The sequence below is a fragment of the Papio anubis genome, chromosome 20 (genome assembly GCF_008728515.1).
Source record: "Papio anubis isolate 15944 chromosome 20, Panubis1.0, whole genome shotgun sequence".
Lineage (NCBI taxonomy): Eukaryota > Metazoa > Chordata > Mammalia > Primates > Cercopithecidae > Papio > Papio anubis.
Genome location: NC_044995.1, coordinates 23,144,074 through 23,163,698, shown reverse-complemented (window position 1 = coordinate 23,163,698; position 19,625 = coordinate 23,144,074). Strand labels below are relative to the sequence as shown.

The 19,625-nt window shown below is 58.4% G+C and overlaps 1 protein-coding gene across 2 annotated transcripts; it reads right to left on the bottom strand.

Moving 5' to 3' along the window:
• Positions 1-603: 603 nt before the first annotated feature.
• Positions 604-18,052, bottom strand: SLC7A10 (solute carrier family 7 member 10). 2 transcript variants are annotated; one of them, XM_003915292.3, is made up of 11 exons: positions 17,755-18,052; positions 7,670-7,874; positions 4,822-4,973; positions 4,474-4,599; positions 4,252-4,405; positions 3,373-3,496; positions 3,184-3,287; positions 2,761-2,857; positions 2,426-2,575; positions 1,260-1,437; positions 604-973 (listed from the first exon to the last, which is right to left on the bottom strand). In XM_003915292.3, the coding sequence occupies exons 1-11, from the start codon at positions 17,903-17,905 to the stop codon at positions 843-845; spliced, it is 1,572 nt and encodes a 523-aa protein (XP_003915341.1). In that variant the 5' UTR covers positions 17,906-18,052; the 3' UTR covers positions 604-842. The 2 variants fall into 2 exon arrangements, with proteins under 2 accessions (XP_003915341.1, XP_009192362.1); XM_009194098.2 differs by lacking the exon at positions 2,426-2,575 and having other exon boundaries at positions 1,260-1,378; positions 17,755-18,016.
• Between the last annotated feature and the right edge of the window lie 1,573 nt (positions 18,053-19,625).

The following is a 19,625-nucleotide window of genomic DNA, read 5'->3' as shown; positions in this document are numbered from 1 at the left end:
GCAGCTCCTGCCAAGCCTTCAGGCCCCTGACCAGGCAGGTGCCCTTTGCCTTCCTTGAGGGTCCAATCTCCTGGGCACTGTGGCAGGGCTGGGATGTATACCTGGCATACAGGAAGCCCCTGGAGTTCCCTGCAGGCCTCAAAGCCCCCAGGACATGCTGCTCTGTGCTTTCTGGGGACAGAGAAGCCGAGACACCAACAGCAGTGGCCACATCTGTTCCATCCTAGCTCAGGGCCTCAGTTTCCCCACCTGTAAGCCAGGGTGAGACTGTGGGCTCTGAAGTCCTGACCTTCACTCTGTGGTGGTTTATGAGAAGAAAGACGATCCCAGCTGGGAGCCCCTGAGCTCTCCTGGGTGGCCAAGCTCAGACTGGCATCGAGAGGCCTGGGGGAGGGGCGGACTGAGCTGTTCCCCTCGACGTCCTTTTAGGGCAGGGGACTCTGGGTGCCATGGTAGGGAGTGCCTGTGTCAAGCAGCAAAGCCCCCTAATGTCGAGAGTCTCCTCTAGGGCCTGTCACAGCGTCTTCCCGGCCAGCAACATGTGTGCACCCACCGAGGTACGCCCCGACCACTCCCATCTGTGCCCATCATGGACTCCCCATAGCACGAGCGAACAGCCAGCCCTGTTTATTTATAGGCTTTTTCAGGAAAAGCTAGCAGGGCAGCGCTAAGACAGGAAACTCAGTCCACATTTCAGGGTTTCCTTAAAACAGGCTTCTAAGAGTCGTATCTTTTTTTTTTTCCCCAGAAAACAAAAACGAAAACAAAAACTTTTTTGCCAAAATGCCTCCTCAATAAACAACATGTAAACAGAAACAGCTGCTTCAGTCTCTACAAACATCTCATTGTGGCTTCAAGGGCTTGTCTGTGGCAGCCAGCAGGGAGGGTGGGCAGGGGCTATTCTCCTCCTCTTCAGGGGCATCCTGGGGGTAGACCACGAAACACAGCTCCTGGCCCCAGCGTGTCATGGACTCTGAGGACAGACAGATGGACCTTGGGGCCTGACCTCTCGGGATAGGGGTGACCCCCAGCTCCGGACACCTCCCCTCGGGCAGGGGTCCTCAGGGAGCTGCTCCGTCGGTACACATGGTTCCGGAAACTTTGGGTACATCTTGGGAAGAGACATGTGGCGGCAGCTGGGCCCTGTGTTCCCACCTCAGCTGCTAGGACACCCTGCTCTGGGGTGAGCCTCTAAGAAGGAGGTCCCGTTTCCAGGCCCCGGCCCTCTGTGCCGGGTGACCTGCGGCTGCCCGGCTCACCTGTGAGTCTGTGCACACACTTTGGTTTGCTTCTCCAGTACACTCCCAGAAAGAAAATGGGCACCCCCGTAAGAATGATGATGATGCCGACCCCACAGACCATAGGCTCGGAGATGAAGCTGAAGACCAGCAGGAAGGCCCAGAAGACCAAGTATGCCACGGGGATGAGAAGGTTCACCTGGGGAAGGGGGAGCAGAAACACCGATGGTGCAGGACCCCCAGCTGTCTGTACCCCTGACCCCTGAGGGTCTGGGGAGTTTTCCTCCCTTCCCTGGGAGCTGAGGCCTGAACAGCAATTGCACCCACCTACCCCTCCTCTTGGCGACAGCCCAGTGTGTTTGAGGCCAATTCATGCGTCAGGCTGTTGGCCAGTTTTGCTGAGGATTTTTCAAAGTCTCAGCGGCACCGAGTTCCACACAGCAGTTGTGTGTGGACTTGACGCTTGCACTTGGCCGGAGGTCGGTGATTTTTTGGTGTTTCACATTTCAGGCACCGAGCACTTCTCCATATAAGGATTTATACACACACTGGGGGGCTTTGCTTTTAGCTCAGGCTATGGTCTTCCATTTTTCTGTGGGCCCGTGGAATCCTGGCAGCCTTTGTGACCTTGAACAGTTCCCATCTCATTTTCTTTAATTTTTATTTATTTTTTTTTTAGAGACAGGGTCTCCCTCTGTCATCCAGGTTGGAGTGCAGTGGCCCTAGGACCACTCACTGCAGCCTCGACCTCCCGGGCTCAAGCAATCCTCCCACTTGAGCCTCCCAAGTAGCTGGGACCACAGGTGCGCACCACCACACCAGGCTAATCCTTTTATTTTTAATTTTTTGCAGAGAGGAAGTCTCACTATGTTGCCCAGGCTGGTCTGAAACTCCTGGGCTCCAGCAATCCTCCCACCTCAGCCTCCCAAAGTGCTGGGATAGGCATGAGCCCCTGTACCCAGTCCTGAGCCTCATTTTCCCCATCTGTACACTGGGAGCATTCACAGCTCTGTCCTCATGGGGCTGCTATGAGGAGTGGATGCCTCAGTGCACAGAGAGCCCTGAGCAGGGCCGAACACTCCACAAAAGCTGGCACCTCACATCCCACCCGCCTCTGGTGCCCACTGTGGATACAGGGGTGGCTCTGGCAGCACCCAGCGCGGGGGCCAGCCATCCCAGGGCCTCACCTTGATGGGCCTGTGGAGCGCAGGCCGCCTCCAGCGCAGCAGCAGCAGGCCCAGGATGGTGACGCCGTAGCAGAGGTAGTTGATGAAGGACACGTAGTTGATAAGCGTGTACGTGTCGCCCACGAGCATGATGATGGCTGTGGCCCCGCACTGGGAGAGGACCTGGGACTGACGGCCGGCCCCTAGCCTGCCTCCTGTCACCCCTACAGGATGAGCCCTGGCCCCACCCCACACCCCCACCCCGGAATGGCTCACCCCTGCCATTACCCGGAAGGTCCTGCATTGCCGGGTAGCCCTGCCTCCACACCCTGCCTGGCCCAGGTCCCCCAACTTACACAGACGAGGAGGGCGGGGATGGGGGTGCAGTGTCTGACGTGGATCATGGCCAGCAGGCTGGGCAGGTGCCCCTCTCGGGCTCCAGAGAAGCATAGCCTAGTGTTGGGACAGAGATGGGCACCGGCCACTTCCTGGGTCTCAGCTCTGGACCTGATGTCCCTCTTAAGCTGTCGCCTCTGAACTCCCACTCTGGGCCCAGCAGCCCCACCGGGCAGTTCTTCACCTTGTTCAACCTGCCTCCCTCTTGCTTTCTTTGCCTCTCAGTTGTGATCAGACACTTGTTACTGGTGGGATCATCACCCCAGCTTCAGGCGGATCCCTGCCCCTGACAGGTTTCCCTTCCTCTGGCGCCCCCCGCATGACTTGCGCACACCTGTGCCCAACCTTCCCTCCCCATGCCCACGTCTTCCCAGTGCAGTCACCTGGAGTAGGTGAACAGGTAACCATTGATGCCTCCGAAGGTTGACAGAGCCACGGAGACGGGCATGGCCCAAGAAAAGTAGCCCAGCAGCTTCTCCCCAAAGGTCTGGGTGGGCACAGGAGAGAGGCTGTGTGTGAGGCCGGGGCAGGGGCCTGGGCAGGAGCCAGGGACCGAGCAAGGGCCCACTCACCACAGCCACCGCATTGGAGGAGAGCAGCTCCTGGGGGGACATGGCTGTGAAGTAGGCGATGTTGGTGAAGGTGTACACGAAGGTCACCAGTGGGATGGAGATGAAGATGGCGCGAGGTAGGTTCCTGGGGACAGGCAGTGGAGTGTGTCAGCGTCACCTCCTGAGGGTGCAGGACCCCGGAGACCCAGCCACGGGAGAGGCTCAGAGTCTCCATCTCTTGTGTCTGCTGGGGGTGTTGGGGCAGGAAAGAGGGCAGCAGTGCTGCACCAGACAAGGGGACCCTGCTGTCTGCCCTGCCCCATCCCCACCTGGACACAGGCTGGTAGGATGGGAGATGGGGAAGGGGCCCCATCACATCCTGAGGACACGGTCTGATGTCTGTGCAGAAAGACAAAACTGCATACAGCCAAAATCAGCCTGGAAAATTCCCCAAAATGGCCCCAGAGCCCAGTCCATAGACCCAGAGTCTTCCTGGAACTCTCCAGTCCCAGCTCGTTTCAGCTGCAAAGGTTCACTGTCGAGATCCTTGGCTGAGCATCAGACGCAGTCATTGGCTTCATTCGTAGGGACCATATTGTGTGCATATGCATAATTTTAGGCCAAATGCAAATCTCTGGATCTATTTACAGCAGGATGATGATATTCAGCCTTTCTGAGGCCCTGCAAGGGGCTGTGATGTGTCCATAGCCAGAGAAAACAGGGCCAGGCTAGAATGCAAGCCCCCCGGCTATCTTTCCAGGGCCATTTTTGCAGGGCAACAGGCCTGGGCCACCAAGGACCAGCCTGAGCCTCGGGTGGCAGTGGAGCTGAGCGGAGAGGCTGCCTCTCCCACCAGAGGGCCTGACTGCTTCCCAGGGCCTGGTTGGGGGCCCCACTCACTTTCGGGCATCAACCATCTCCTCAGTGACATAGTTGAGGAAGTTCCAGCCACTGAAGGCGAAGGAGCCTTGGAGGAAGGCCAGGGCCAGGTGTCCCACGGAGGGCGTCATCCAGAAAGCAAAGGCATTGCTGGGCCTCAGCTCCTCGAAGTGTCCTGGAGGCCCAGAAGTCGGGGGTCAGCACTATCTCCCCATCCCGGCCCTCACCCCCACTCGGCCCTACCTTGGAAGATCTGGAGAAGGCCCATGCCGATGATGAGCGACAAGGCCAGCAGCTTCCCGCCTGTGAAGATGTCCTGGATGCGCGTGGCCCAGCGCACGCTGGAGCTGTTCACCCACGTCAGGAGCACTGCGGAGGGAAGTGGGGGGTGGGCGCTGAGGCCAGGACCTTTTACATTGGACCATGGCCAAGTCCAGCCCAGGTGGCCTGAGAATGGCATCCCCTCCAGCAGCTGGAATGCAAGAACCCCAGATCCAAAGGGAAATCTCACCCCTCTATCCTCCCACTCAGGACAGGGTGGGGCCAGGGAGGCGGCTGATCTGGGGACAGCGGCCCAAGGGGGACACTTACTCAGGCAGGCCATGGACAGCACCCGGGAGGCTGTGGTAGGGGGGATGCAGTTGGGGAACACGGGCTGCAGCACGTAGTTGGAGAAAGTCATGGAGATGACAGCCAGGCTGGTGGGGTACATGATGAGGAAGGCGCTCCAGAGCAGCAGAAAGCTGGAAGGAGCGGGGGCGGGAGTGGCTCAGGCGGCCCAGAGCCCTTCCCAGCCAACCCGGCCCTGATGTGTGCAGCAGTGCTGTCCTGGGCCCGGCACCCGGGGGCTGGTGAGGCTGCCAGAGGCTGGCACCAGTCCAGGGAGGCAGGGTTGACCTTGTTGAGGTCTTGTGGCTGCATTGATAGACTGTTTTAACAGAGAAGGTGTTACACGTACTTAAACATTGACAGGGTTGCTGTGGGGCAGGCGCTGGGAACAACATGGGCACCAAACGCTCGCTTTTCTTTTCTTTTCTTTTTTTGAGATGGAGTCTCTCTCTGTTGCCCAGGCTGGAGTGCAGTGGCATGATCTCGGCTCATTGCAACCTCCGCCTCCCGGGTTCACGTCATTCTCCTGCCTCAGCCTCAGTGGGACCACAGGCGCCCGCCACCACGCCCAGCTAATATTTTATATTTTTAGTAGAGGTGGGGTTTCACCATGTTAGCCAGGATGGTCTCGATCTCCTGACCTCGTGATCCGCCTGCCTCGGCCTCCCAAAGTGCTGGGATTACAGGCATGAGCCACTGCGCCCAGCCACCGAACACTTTTCTAATGACAACTAGGCTCCCCATGGGACGCAGGCTGTTTCCTGAGCTAGGGTCTCTGTCCCCAGACCTCTCAGCTTCAGCCCTGGCTCTCGAAGAGTACTGTGGCTGAAGATGGGTGACTCCGAGCTGTGTCCCCCTGAGGGAGACCTATGGGGTGCAGAGACTAGACCTCACCAAGAGCCCTGGCTGGGTGTGGAGAGTGATGGATGCCCCTTCTACCTAAATCTTGCCTCTGCAGGGCACCCAGGCTGTGAGTCTGACATATTCTCAGGGGCTCTCCTGCACCCAGGGGCGGGTCTGCCCTTGGGGGTGGTCCTAGCCCCTGGCCAGCCCTCCAGGGAGAGGACTGCCTCATCGGGGACATCAGCCATCTCTGGATCACCTGCCCCTTGCTCTGCACAACCATCCCCGCTCGGCTTCTGGGACATCCTAGCTCCCTGGCCTTCCTCCCCTGCCAGGCATCCCCTCTGCCCACCCCCTCTATGTTCTGTGCCCGGGGATGAGGTCCTGGCCCTCTTCTTTCTCCCGAATGTCCTCTCCAGGCCTGAAGCATGATTATTCTGCTTTCTTGGGTCCCAGCCTCTTTGAGGACCCTCTCCCCAGAGGAGAGTGCCAGAGACGCACCCAGAGTGGCATGCAAGCCCTGGCAGGTCCCCCCATGCAAGACTGCCCAGTTAAGGACCCCTGGCTCATATCCCTCAGAACCAAATTTTGTAAATTTCAGCCCAGACTTTTCCTCTGAGCTCCAGACCATCTAGGAGCCTCTCAGTAGGGAAGTGGGTGCCACTCTGGCTGCACCCACCTCTCCCAAGCTGGCTGCCCAGTCCTCTCGAAGTAGGCTCCTAAATGATTTTAGAATCTGCCTGTACCTTTGCGGCTCTTGCCACAACGCAGCTGAACAAATACAACAGCTTCAATCCCCCGATGCTCTCCAAGCCCCGGTGCCTGCCATAAACCCAACCTGACCTCACCTCTAGCTACAGCAGACTCCCTGCGCTCGTCTGGGCCACCACACCCTCTGTTCACACTTCCCCCGTCCTGGGATGCTTTCCTCACTTGTCAGCTAGGCCAGGCGGAGAAAATCTTCTTCCTCCCAGCCTCCGGGCAAGCATTGCTTTCCTGGGAGTTCTCCCTAGGTGGCGCACACCATTCCCTTTGCTGTGTGGCTGCTACCTCTTGTATACACTCTCAAAGCAAGGCTCCTCCAGGCCTTAATCCCATTTAAGGGGCTGCTTCCTCTCTGTTCTGTGAGCAGCTTGAGTACAGTGACAGACCTTTCTATCACTGCCTCTCCACCCCCAGGCTCACAGTAGGTGCTCAGCAAATGTTCCCTGGTGAATGAAGGAAGGATAGCAGGGTGCTATGGAAAGGAGACCTCTGGCCGGGCGCAGCAGCTCACTCTTGTAATCCTAGCACTTGGGAGGCTGAGGTGGGTGGATCACCTGAGGTCAGGAGTTCAAGACCAACCTGGCCAACATGGTGAAACCCTGTCTCTACTAAAAATACAAAAAAATTAGCCAGGCACGGTGGCGGGCGCCTATAATCCCAGCTATTCGGGAGGCTGAGGCAGGAGAATCACTTGAACTCGGAAGGCAGAGGTTGCAGTGAGCTGAGATCATGCCACTGCACTCCAGCCTGGGCAACAGAGCAAGACTCTGTCTCAAAAAAAAAAGAAAAAGGGGCACCTCATGCAGGGTATATGATAAGAATATCACACTTCCCTCCTTGCTCCTCATGCAACATATGGGTTTACCAAAATCGAGGCCCCTCCTCGCCTGGGCACTCATGTTACCTAGGGGTTTCAGACAGTAAGCATCCCCTCTCCTTGAGTATAAGGCAGGGGGTGGGGTTCAGAGGGACCTCTATTTTAAAGGAGATTCAGAGATGCCCAGAGGCCTATAGGAGTGCCCAACACACATCAGTGGGGTGGGGTGGGCCTCAGTTCCACCTGCCCTGGCCTCAAAAGGCTGTGCAGAACCCGCACACCTTCTCTCTATCCATCCCCACGACCTCCCTAGGAAGCCGGAAGCAGGAGTGGAAACTGACGCCAGGGCTCATTTGGCCATCCCGTTTCTGAGAGGGTGTGTACCCGCTGGTGCCCCACACTCACCCAGCCAGGCCCCCGAAGATCTCTGTGACGTAGGCGTAGTCCCCGCCGGACTTGGGGATGGCGACTCCCAGCTCTGCATAGCAGAGGGAGCCCAGAGCTGTCACGCCCCCACCCAGGACCCAGACGAACAGGGCCAGACCTACGGAGCCCGAGTGCTCCAGGACCCCCTTGGGCGAGATGAAGATGCCCGAGCCGATGATGTTCCCTGTTGGGGGAGAGATGGGGAGGCATCAGGCCTGGGGTCCCCTTCACAGCCTGGCCTTCCGTGTGGGGATCTGCCTGCTGCCAGGAGGAAGAGAGCCCAGGGTGCTTCCTGGAGGAGGAGGAGGCAGGAAGTGGGCTGGAGGTGTGGAATGCCACTGGCCCCCAAGCCCGGCAAGTGCCATTCTGGGCTTATTATCTGCCCCTTCCTCAGTCCCTGACATGGGAAATGGCACCTCATCCAGCTGGCCAGGCCCCTCTGCCAGAGACGGGCCTCGTTTGACTTCCTCAGCCCTCCATTGCCCCTGTGAGGCGGGGCCAGCAAAGTGAGGAGGCTGAACTACCTGAGTGATGGCAGACGGTGGCTCTCCAGGCACCCCACAAGGCCCATGCTCAACCCTCACGTCTACTCAGAGCCCCAGGCGTATCAACCTGCAGCCACTTGTCCTGCCTCCAGCCCGCTGGCCAGAGCTGGCCCCTAACATAGGACTTCAACCACTCTCCTGCCGCTTTCCCACCGGCCAAAGTCCAAACTCATGGAGTGGCTCAGGAAGTAGCACCTCCTCCATGAAGCCCTCTTTGACCACATCAGGTTTGGGCTTCTCTTCCTCCTTCAGTTTCCTCTCCTCTCCTCTCATCTTTCTTTCCTTTTCTTCCTTCCACTTCCTGGATTCAAGCAATTCTGCCACCTCAGCCTCTCCCAAGTAGTAGGATTACAGGCGTGAGCCACCGCGCCTGGCTAATATTTTTTGTATTTTTTTTAGTAGAGACGGGGTTTCACTATGTTGATCAGGCTGGTCTCAAACTCCTGACCTCAAGTCATCCACCCGCCTCGGCCTCCCAAAGTGCTGGGATTATAGGCGTGAACCACTGTGCCCGGCCTTCTTTCTTTCATTCAGACAGGGTCTCGCTCTGCCACCCTGGCTGGGTGCAGTGGTGCGATCATAGCTCACTGCAGCCTGGGACTCCTGGGCTCAAGAGGTTCTCCCACCTCAGTCTCCCTAGTAGCTGGGACTCCAGGTGTATTACCACACCCAGCCTTTTTTCTTTTTTTTTTTTTAACTTTTTGTAGAGACAGGGTCTCATTATATTGTCCAGGCTGGTCTCCAACTCCTGGGATCAAGTGGCCCTCCCTGCTTGACTTCCCAAAGTGCTAGAATTACAGGTGGGTGCCACCACACCCGGCTAATTAAAAAAAAAACGTAGAGTTGAGGGGTTCCGCTATGTTGCCGAGGCTGGTCTCAAACTCCTGGGCTCAATCGACTACCCACTTTGGCCTCCCAGAGTGCAGGGATTACAGGCGAGAGCCACTGTGCCTGGCCCCTCTGCTTTCTGACATGATGGGAAACGTTCAGAGGGGCCAGCTGTGGTCTGTAGAACGGGTTCCCAGGTTGAGCAAGACTCGGAGTGCCTGCTGAGCCCTGAGCTCCGCAAAGAGGGACAATATTCTGGGTTACATGTATCTCACCATCTGTGCACATGAATCAGGTAACCTCACTGGAGATCTGTACTAGGGCCTGTCCAAGAAGAAATAAACCTAGAACCTCGGGCGCTATGAACAAACAGCCCTGGTAGCACCTGCGGCTCGGCCTCTATGCAGTAGCCACACCAGACCAGGTCCTGAGAGGACGGGTCCATCTCCTTCAGAGCGGAGCCCGCCTCTTCCACCTGCCGGGCCCACAAGGGGCTGGATAAGGACACGGTTGTAGCCGCCAATTTGTATTCACTCCTTGTCCACGGTGCTCCCCCACCACCCACCCGCCCCCGCCCCGGCCGACACAGATTTCCAGTCTGGACAGCTACGACGCCCCACTCGGTTTTCCGGTCACATCCCAGGAGCCCTAAATACATCCAGATAAGGATGAACTAATTCCCGTGCCTCAACCCCCAGAGGTAAGCTGTACCCTTAGTCTACTTCTCGGGGGAGAGAAGTGCCTCCCTCATCTGGCAGCGGGGTCCAGGCCTGGGTGGGCTGTAAGGTTTCTAAAGAGCCTTTGAGTTCCCTCCATCCGGCAGCAGGGCCTCTGTTCTCAGGACCTGGCGGAGTGGGATTTGCCGAAAGCCAGGGAGGTTGGAAGCCAGCGGGGGCTGGGTGGCCTTGGAAGGAGCTGAGCATGTTCACGCTGGGAGCATCCCAGGCCCTGAGCCACCCACCCTGCAGACAGCCCACCATGCTTCTGCTTGGTGGGGCCTCGTGGGTGGAGCTCCGGGGGAAGCCATATCTGGCACCCGATCTTCCAGGGCCGTATCACTAGCCTCGTGCCCAGTGGCTGAAGACTCGGATACTGGGCTCGCCAGGGGTGGGGAGGCCACTATTGTTTTGAACACGTGGCCTCAGGCCACAGTTCAGGACTTCCTCCCTTGTGACTCAAAGGACCATAGGCGTTAGCCAGTGTCTCTGAGGTCCTTTCCCTCAGGATCATGTTTGAAGGGGGCAGAAAATCACATCATGCACCCCCCACACTAGCTGCTCCCGGCACCGTGAAGGGTGGGTGGGGCACCGCATGGAGCAGCCGGGGCTGCGGGCTTGGGCATGGAGGAGGGAGGGGGCTGTGGACAGGGATGGGGGCCTCCAATGCTCCAGTGATTATAGGAAGGGTGTGGGAGGGACTGGTGGATTTCTTTTTTCTTTTCTTTTTTTTTTTTTTTAGTAGAGATGGGGTTTTGCCATGTTGACCGGGCTGGTCTTGAACTCCTGACCTCAAGTGATCCACCCACTTCGGCCTCCCAGAGTTCTGGGATTACAGGCTTGAGCCACCATGCCCAGCCAGATCAGTGGAGCTGGAAGGGGGCTGCCGGGTTTCCTCCCAGTGGTGAGGGAGGGTCTCCCTTCCCAGACTCCGTATTTCAGCCAAGCAGATCTACCTGGTTCCGGAAGCAGCAATGAAGAGGCCCAGCCCTTGGGGGAACCTGGTTTAAAGGGGCAGGAACTCAGAGTGGAACAGGATGAGGGGGCGCAGGATGGGCCTGGAGATACCACCAAGCCCCTGTTGGGTGTCTGACCCATGACTGACCAGAGACATGCGGGTTCTGAGGCCTCTACGTTCCTGTCCACCCAGTGGGATGACAGCTCAGTGGTCCCTGCAGGTCCTCCAGGGGCCAGAGCTCCGGGCAGGTAGGCGAGGAAGTGAGTGCCCCCCAAGTCATCCTTCCCAGAGTCTCCACCACCCGCCCCTCTTCCTTGAGCCTTCGCTGGGTAGCTTTTATCACATTAAGATGTTTGGCCTGATGGGGCTTACTCGGCTTCTTGGAGGAACGAAGAAAGGGCCATTGTTCCCCGTGGCCAGTGTGGTGCGCGCTGACCTATTTCTGGAGGCAGTGGCAGACCACGGAGGTCACAGGGGCGGCCCGTGGGGGTCAAGTTGCAGAGCGAGCCACTTTCCGTGGTGTGTGTGGGGAATGTGCAGTCTGATTTGGGGAGGGGGCAGGGAGGGCCTGTCGGGCCAGGACACTGGCACCAGTCCTCATGCCTTGAAGCACATTCCGCACCCGACAGTGTGACTCAGGCTAGTACTGCCCTTCTGAGCCCCAGTTTCCCCATTTGCCAGGTGGGGCCACTGGGCTAGGGGGCAGCAGAGGGCTAGTCCAACCCTGACTTCAGCAGGGAGGGTGCACCCTGCATGTCTGTGCTGGGCCACGGAAACAGTCTGCTCAGGGGCCCTGTCCCCCACTGTGGTAGGCCTCTCCCCAGCTCACTGGTCTCCCTGAAGCAACACCACCTCCAGGAAGCTCTCCCTGACCAGCCACCTTGGCCCCTGCAATCTGGACGTCGCCCCACAGCCGTGGTACCTGGATGATGGCTGGAAAGGGATTCTTTTATTCGATGCAGGCATTATCTTGATCCCGTCTGGCACATCAGAGGCCATGGAAAGTGCTTTTGGATCTCACTACGCACTGCCATCTGCCTTGGAGACGCCCTAGGCAGCCCCATCTTTCCTCTGAGACCTGAGTCACCCGGGACCCCAACACCGCGGGGTGACCAGCTGAGGCCTGGGTGAAGCCTACCCCGCCAAGCGCACGGGTGTCCTCACGTCCTCACAGCAGGCCTGTGTCAGGTACCTTTCCGGGACGACGACTGTGACCTCTGAGGTCTGGGCAGCACCCCAGGGAGGTGAGTGGGGACATCCAGGATGTGCCTGGAACTGCCACTTGGCCAGCAGCCACCTCCAGCCTAACCCACTTTCCTTTGGAGACAGGAGATGAGCGGAAGTGTGCAGCCCTCTCCGGCTCATTCAGCCCAGCCAGCCCAGCCAAGCAAACCTCACCCGGGGCCCTGTCTCCTGGCTGAGGCTTCTCACGGTCACCAGTGAGTTCCACGTTGCCAAATGCAACCGTCGAGCCCCAGGCCACCTTATTGACTCATCAGCAACATGTGGCAAGTGGATTGCTTCCTCCTCACTCAGCCTCCTGGCCTCCCCCAGCCTTACCGGCTTCTCCTTTTCAGAATCCCTTATCTTGCTTGACTTCTAGACACTGGGTGCCCAGGGCTCAGTCCTGGGGCTTCTTCTTTTTCTTTCTATGCTTTCTAGATAGATAGATAGATAGATAGATAGATAGATAGATAGATAGACCGACCTCGTCTATTACCTTGACTTCTGCTGGCAACTCCTAAATTTATATCCCTAGCATAGACCGCTCTGCTAAATGAAATCTGTGTATGCAACGAACCACTCAGCAGCGGACATCATAGACTTTCCATGTTCAAAATGGAATTCCCGACTTTCACCTCCTTGCCCCCAAAGTGCTCCTCTCAGTCTTCCCTGATCAATAAATGGCAAAACATCCTCCCAATTGCTTGGACCACAACCTTGAGTCACCCACGATTCCTCTCTTTCTCCCCCAGGACATCCATTCCATCACAAATCCTTTGGCTGTCATCTTCCAAACTCAACCAGAATGGAACCTCCTCTGACACCACCATGGCCACCGCCCTGCCCTGAGTCACTGTGGTCTCTTGCCCGGGGAGACCCAGGTAGCCTTCTGAATGGCCTTCCTCCTCCTCCCACTTATTCCCCCACTGCCTCTTCTCCATAGTGAGTCCTGCTAGCCCCATTCCATCACCCCTCTGCTCAAAGCCCAGAGTTCCTGCCTCACAGAGAACAAAAGGCAATGCCCTTAACATAGCTTGCAATGCCCTGCTCACACTGAACCCCACCCCAGATCTCAGCTCATTTCCAACCTGAGATCCCACACCCTGGCTCTCTCCATCCTCCTTCCTGGCTTCACTGTCTGGTCTCAGCACTTAACAAGACACGCATTCAGCTTGTTCATCTTGTTTGCGTGATTCCCACACCGGGATGGCAGCTCCAGAAGATGGATTTTGTCTGTCTTGACCCCCATGGTGTCTCTGGCACGTAAGCCAGTGCCTGACACCATTCAGTATGTAGTGGTTGAATAGTGGTCCCGGAGCACACTGAGGGTATCTGAGCCCAGGGTAGGTTGCCTCAGTTTCCTTACCTGTAAATGGGAGTGTAGTGGGGAACAGGCAAGCCCTGCACAGTTCCTAGTGCCCCGGTGAAGAGGGGCTGCGGCTCTGCAGAGGTCCACCCCCCTGGGAAGCCCAGCCACCTGCAGCCCTGGAGACCTGGGAGGGTCCTGGCTGAGGCTGGGTGAGCAGGGATTGGTTCCTGAGGAGGTGAGGTTCATGACGTCAACTCCTGAGTCCCTGAACACACATCTGGCCCACAAATCCCTGCAGGAGCTGGACTCTAAAGTCAAAGAGAGAGCAGAGGAAGGGCCTGGTCAGCAGACCCAGGGGGGACTCCCACTTTGGAGGACCTGGGTGTGTTCCTTGGGTTGTGGATCCTGCGAGGGAGCTGGCCGAGGTTCCTGGGTCAGTATGAGAGGTCCTATGAGTCCAGCCGCCGAGGGGGAGGCAGACTTCCCTGGCCGTCTGTTTGTTTCTTCACCCGTAGTGGAGTAGGATAGGAGCTCAGTGAAGCCTAGTTGGACAAACTCCCAGTTCAGTCCCCAATCCTCCCCCATCAAGGGCTCTGACTCTAGCCCCAATTTGCCCAGCATCAGAACAGTGTAAAGGGCACCGGGACTGGGCACAGTGGCTCCCGCCTGTAACCCTAACACTCTGGGAGGTTGAGGTGGGAGGATCACTTGAGTCTAGGAATTTGAGATCAGCCTGGGCAATACGGCAAAACCCAGTCTCTATAAAAAATACAAAAATTAGCCAGGCATGGTGGCAGGCGCCTGTGGTTCCAGCTGCTTGGAAGGCTGAGGTGGGAGGATTGCTTGAGCCTGGGAGGTCGAGGCTGCAGTGAGCTATGATCATGCCACTGCACTATAGTTTGTGCTATGGAGCAAGACCTTGTCTTAAAAATATAAAATGAAATGAAATGAAATGAAATGAAATGAAATGAAATGAAATGAAATGATGAAATGAAATGAAATGAAATGAAATGAAATGAAATGAAATAAAATAGCCAGGTGCGGTGGCTCAAGCCTGTAATCCCAGCACTTTGGGAGGCCGAGACGGGCGGATCACGAGGTCAGGAGATCGAGACCATCCTGGCTAACCCGGTGAAACCCCGCCTCTACTAAAAAAATACAAAAACTGGGGCCGGGCGAGGTGGCGGGCGCCTCAGGTCCCAGCTACTCGGGAGGCTGAGGCAGGAGAATGGCTGAACTCCGGGAGGCGGAGCTTGCAGTGAGCTGAGATCCGGCCACTGCACTCCAGCCTGGCGACAGAGCGACCTGCCTCAAAAAAAATAATAATAAAATAAAATAAAATAAAAATAATAAAGGGCACCGGATTGGGAATAGAGTCCAAATTGGTTCCTAATCCTGAGCCTACCACTCTGAGCAGTATCACTTCACTCCAACCTTAGTTTCCACTCTGTAAATGGGTATAAAATTCCCACCCCGGTGGGTATGAGATTCAAATGAGATAACGGAAGAACACGTTTCATAAGGTAGTAAGTGGTGTTTTTCTGAACAGATGTTGATGTGACCACGTCCTGCAGAGCCACTCTGCCCCAGCCAGTTCTATTTCCTCCAGCCTGGTCATTCCCTTCCATCTGCGCTATGTGGCCGGCCCAGCCTGCTCTCTTCCAGGTCTCTCCCATTTCGAAAGCCTCACTTCCCAGTCTGAGCTGGAGCGATGGTATATGTGGGAGAGAGTGATAGATCTCCTGGGAGGGTCGCTGTGGAAGCTTTGGAAATACCATGTTCAGTAATAGTAACAAAACCAAGGTAGATTATGAAGTAGGACATTGGCTGGGCAGGTGCCTCCTACACCTGTAATCCCAGCACTTTGGGAGGCCGGGAGGCAGGCAGATCACTTGAGGTTAGGAGTTCAAGACCAGCCTGGCCAACATGGTGAAACTCTGTCTCTACTGAGACAATAGTAAAAATTAGCTGGATACAGTGGATGCTATGGCCTGTAATCCCAGCTACTCAGGAGGCTGACACAGGAGAATTACTTGAACCCTGGAGGCGGAGGTTGCAATGAGCTGAGATTGCGGCACTGCACTCCAGCCTGGGGGACACAGCCAGACTCTGTCTCAGAAAAAAAAAAAAAAGAGAAAGAAAGAGAGAAAGAGAGAGAGAGAGAGAGGGAGGGAGGGAGAAAGAGAGAGAGAGAGGGAGGGAGGGAGGGAGAAAGAGAGAGAGAAAGAAAGAAAGAAAGAGAGAAAGAAGGAAAGAAAGAAAGATGAAGAAGGATGTCAAGTTTTTAAGACTTTTAGAGCTAAAATGTGACACTTTGCAGACATTTTTGATTCTGACCAGGCTCCCCAGTGTATTGGTGGAGAGAGAGTGAGCCCACCTGGGGCAGAAAGGTAGGGTGGGCTGGGGAGGGGAGACCCTTAGGACTTAAGGTGGGGAAGGCAGTGCAGACCCCAGCTCAGTCCTCATCTGCCCAGTCCCCACCTCCTATCACCTTCTGGTTGAGGTCGATCTCTCCTTGTTTTTTCCTGCCCCATCCAGCCTCCTGCCTGCTGTAACCCTCCAAGGCTCCCCAGGCCAGGCCAAGACCAAGGCTCCCCAAGACCACCACTGAGTGCCCTGGGCTTGGGTTCTGTAGCTGAATCGGTTGGCCAAGTGGCCCTTCACCCTGGCTCAGTCTTCAAGGTTTGGAGGCCAAGGTGGTGGACTTGGCACAGCAGGAAGGAACTGAAGGGTGGGGGAGCTGTCAGGGCAGACCTGGGCTGCATGGGAAACTTAGAGTCTGTCCTAGAAAAGGAGGGGGTGATGGTGGAGTTGGCCTTCTCCACTCCCACCACCACCACCTCCACCATCACCACCACCACCACCACTGCCGCTGCCACCACCACCACCACCACCACCACTACCACCGGGGCCCCCTTCTGGGAAGAGAGGAGCCAGGCAGCCTCCCTGTGGCCTGGGGAGGATGGGATGTGGGGAGGGGATAGAGTAGGAAGACAGGTCAAGGATGCTGGGCTTAGCTGAGGAGCCCAGGCAGAGCTGTGTCTCTCTGCACCTGCCTGGCGCTGTAGCTGGCTCTAGGCCTGGTCTCAATCCTATGACCCACTCATGGTGTGAGCTTCCCCTTCCCTGGAGGGGGTGTGGGCCAAGAAAAAGCTCTAACCAGCACCCTGGCCAAATCCCTGGAACCAGCCCTTCCTTCCAGCAGACCGTCTGTCAGGCAGGGGCATCCTAGGCCAAGAAGCTCCCAGGGCCAGGTCCGGACCAGGTTCTAGGAGGCAGCATTCTAAGGGGAGGCGGTGAGATGGTGGAGTGACCTGGCCAGGGGCTGTGTTCAGGGGCGATTCTGGATGGGAAGAGCTGCTAATGTGGGGGTGGGAGAGGACGAGGTGAAGATGCTGGGTCTGCCCTACTAAGCCTCCAAACTTTCTCCATCTCCAGGGGTCTGAGGGTGGGAGGACAGTGAAGACACAAGCGGCTCACACTGGCAGGGGACCGGGAAGACTGGCTGGCAGTAAGGTGAGAACAGTCGAGGCCCCAGTTACTCATCCCCCCAAACCATCTCTCCTGTCCCTCCCTGGAGGGGCTCAGAGGCACCCTGTGTAGACAAAGAAATAAGTCTGGATTAGTCAGTATCCATGACTCGGGACAGAGTGGAAAAATACCACTGCCATTCCCATGACCCCTGAGCTCTCTGCCTACCCAGAAACCCCTATGTGGGGGCAGGAGGACATGGACCCATTCTCAGGTGGGGACTTTGGACCCATTCTCAGAGGGAGACTTTGGAGTCCAGGGCCTCCAGACCAGGCGAGTGCCCAGTGCCCACCAGGATCCCAGCCCAGGGAGCAGCCGGCCTTCTGCAGGCTGGGTCTGCCCACTGCTGCCCCCTTCCCCCAATTGCTGGCTAACCCGCTCCCTCTCCTGGGCCCTGCTGCCAAACCCTGCAGTCATTGCCTGCTCTGAACATCCGTCCCCTCTGCGCCGGCTGCGAGCTTGTTCACTCCACTCACAGGCCCTCCTGCTTTCCAAGAATAAGTCACTGCACTGCGTGGCACCTGGACCCTGCCCACAGTAGGTACTCAGACTGACGACCCACAGTCCAGAACTTGGGAAGCTCAGCCTGCCGCAGCCTGACCAGCTCCTACACTGGTCAAGTTCCTGTGCTAATTGCAGGACTGAGGTCATGGCCATTTCACAGATGAGGAAACTGAGGGTAACTGCCTTGCAAAAGCCCCGCAGCAAAATCGAGTCAGGAGGAAGAGTCCAGCGGTGGATGGACCCAAAACTCCCCCAGGTGTAGGCGGCAGGGAGGTGGGAACACGGAGCTTTGGCACCCTGGGCCAGCAGCCCCTGCCCCTCCCAGCAGTCGTAGCGCTCTGAGGCCAGACCGCAGGTGCCCCAGGCAGACCTGTCCGAGCTCCCGGAGAGGCGGCGCCCCTCGTTCGGCCTCCACTCGCCCGGCGCCCGCCCACCTGGGTCCCGCTCACCGATGATGATGGTGCAGGCGCTCAGCAGCCCGATCTCCTTCTTGAGCGCCACTCGCTCCGAGGCGCCGGGGACGGGGCCTGGGACCGGGGAGCGCGAGGGCGCAGGGCTGGGGTTCCCGTGCTCGCTCGGCTGCTGCGTGTGGCCGGCCATGTCGCTGTCCCGCCGCGTTCCCGCTCCCTGCGCTGCCCCGTCTGTCCGGCCGGCCGCCCGTCCGTTCGTCGGTCGGCGAGCTCACGGCCCTGGCAGTCGGGACAGCGCCCACAGGCGGGCGCATGCGCTGGCGCGGGGCCCGGGACTGGGGCCCCCGGGTGGCGGGGGCCCGGGAGGGGCGGAAGGAGGGCCGGCCCGCAGCCCCCTCCCCCGCCTCCCTTAAAGGGAACGCCCCCTCCCCCAGTCCCGGCCTGGGAAGGAAGGAGAGGACTTGGGGCAGATCTAGGAAGGACTTCCCAGTTGGGCGAAGGAAGGGACCCTCCAGTTGCCTGAGTTACATCCATTCTTGGGGCGGGGTAGGGGAGCAGAGCTCCGAGACAAGACAATCCCTGCGCTCAGGGAGGCCGAGGGGGACGGCAAGAATAGGAGCTGGCCGCATGTGGGCATCCAGTGTGTGCTCCCTTTCGTACTCCATGCCTGCATGGTGTGTGTGTGTGTGTGTGTGTGTGTGTGTGTGTGTGTGTGTGTGTAGGAGACAGCTCCCAGGGTGAGTCCATTCTACAGGCGGAAGTTGAGGCCCAGAGATTAGTAGCGATCGCCAAGCAAGTGCAGGGCTGAGACCAAACCCTTCCTCGTGCCCCCTTGGCTCCCAGGCGGACAACCCTAGGAGGGGTGGGGGTTGAGGTCTGGAACTCCTCTGAGGGGTCTGGGTGTCCTATGCACCCTGGATCAAAGGCCTGAGGGTCGAGGTGAAGATCTCGGGGGCCCTCATCCTCATCACAGGGACCCAAGGCCTGTGAGGAGTCCTGGACACTGCTCTCCCACCCCACCAGGCTCTGGGCCACCTCTGGCCCGAGGTCCCCACTACTGGATCCTCGTCCCAGGTCAGAGTGAGGGCTCAGCGGACTAGAACTCGGGTCTGTGGTGCAGGTCCCGCGCGATCCAGCCCGGCTCAAGGAGGCCAGGCGACCTGAATGCCTGGGGGGACATGGAGAAGGAGGCTGTGGTCGCGGGAGAGGGTCGGGCGTGCCGGGATCCGAGGGAGGCTGCCTCCTCCCGGAAGCCGTCCGGACTGTGCAGTTGAGGCCGGCGGAGCAGATCCAGGAGGGCCGCGTCGGGGCCACCGGGGCGGCGGGCGGGGCGAGCCTGGCACGGTGCTGCCGGCGGCGGAACAGCCTTTGTTTCTTCCTGGCGGCCGCCGCGACGCGCCATCCCCTGCATGTGGATGAGGCCGCGCCGGGCGCCCCGTCCTCCCCCCCAGTGGCGGCCTCTGGGTTTGCTGGGGCCCTGCCAGGGGTCCGACGGCCGCAGGGTGGACCCGGGTGGGAAGGGGCGGGGGCGGGGGCGGGTCCCGGGCAGGGGCGGAGCGTGGAGGTGGGAGCCGGGCGGGGCCGGCGTTTGCAGGCGTACAGGAGCTTCGAAGTTGGGGGCGGGGACTTGGGGTAGGAGTAGGAGCGGGAGGATCCAAGGTGGACGTGCTGGGTGGACGCGGAGGGGGAGGCCACCCGGCGAAGCTGCATCCCTCTCGCTTCTGTCGTCGGAGTCCGGCATTCTTGGCGCCCTCCACCTCCAGCCCCAGAGACCATTCAGAGGCCGAATCTCTTAAAGGAGCCTCGCGCAGGGTGGGGGCAGCCCTGGCTCCGGAGACCCCTGATTGTCGCGGGTGTTAGGGGCCAGGGGCCTCGACCTTCTGGTTTGACTCTCCCCAGCCCCTCAGTTG

Coding starts and splice junctions, on each gene's coding strand:
- SLC7A10 (XM_003915292.3), bottom strand. CDS start 17,905: ATGGCCGGCCACACGCAGCAGCCGAGCGAGCACGGGAACCCCAGCCCT. Junction 4,600..4,821: donor GCTGTCCATGGCCTGCCTGA/GTAAGTGTCCCC, acceptor TTCCCTCCGCAG/TGCTCCTGACGTGGGTGAAC. Junction 2,576..2,760: donor TCCCCGCCCTCCTCGTCTGT/GTAAGTTGGGGG, acceptor GTCCTCTCCCAG/TGCGGGGCCACAGCCATCAT.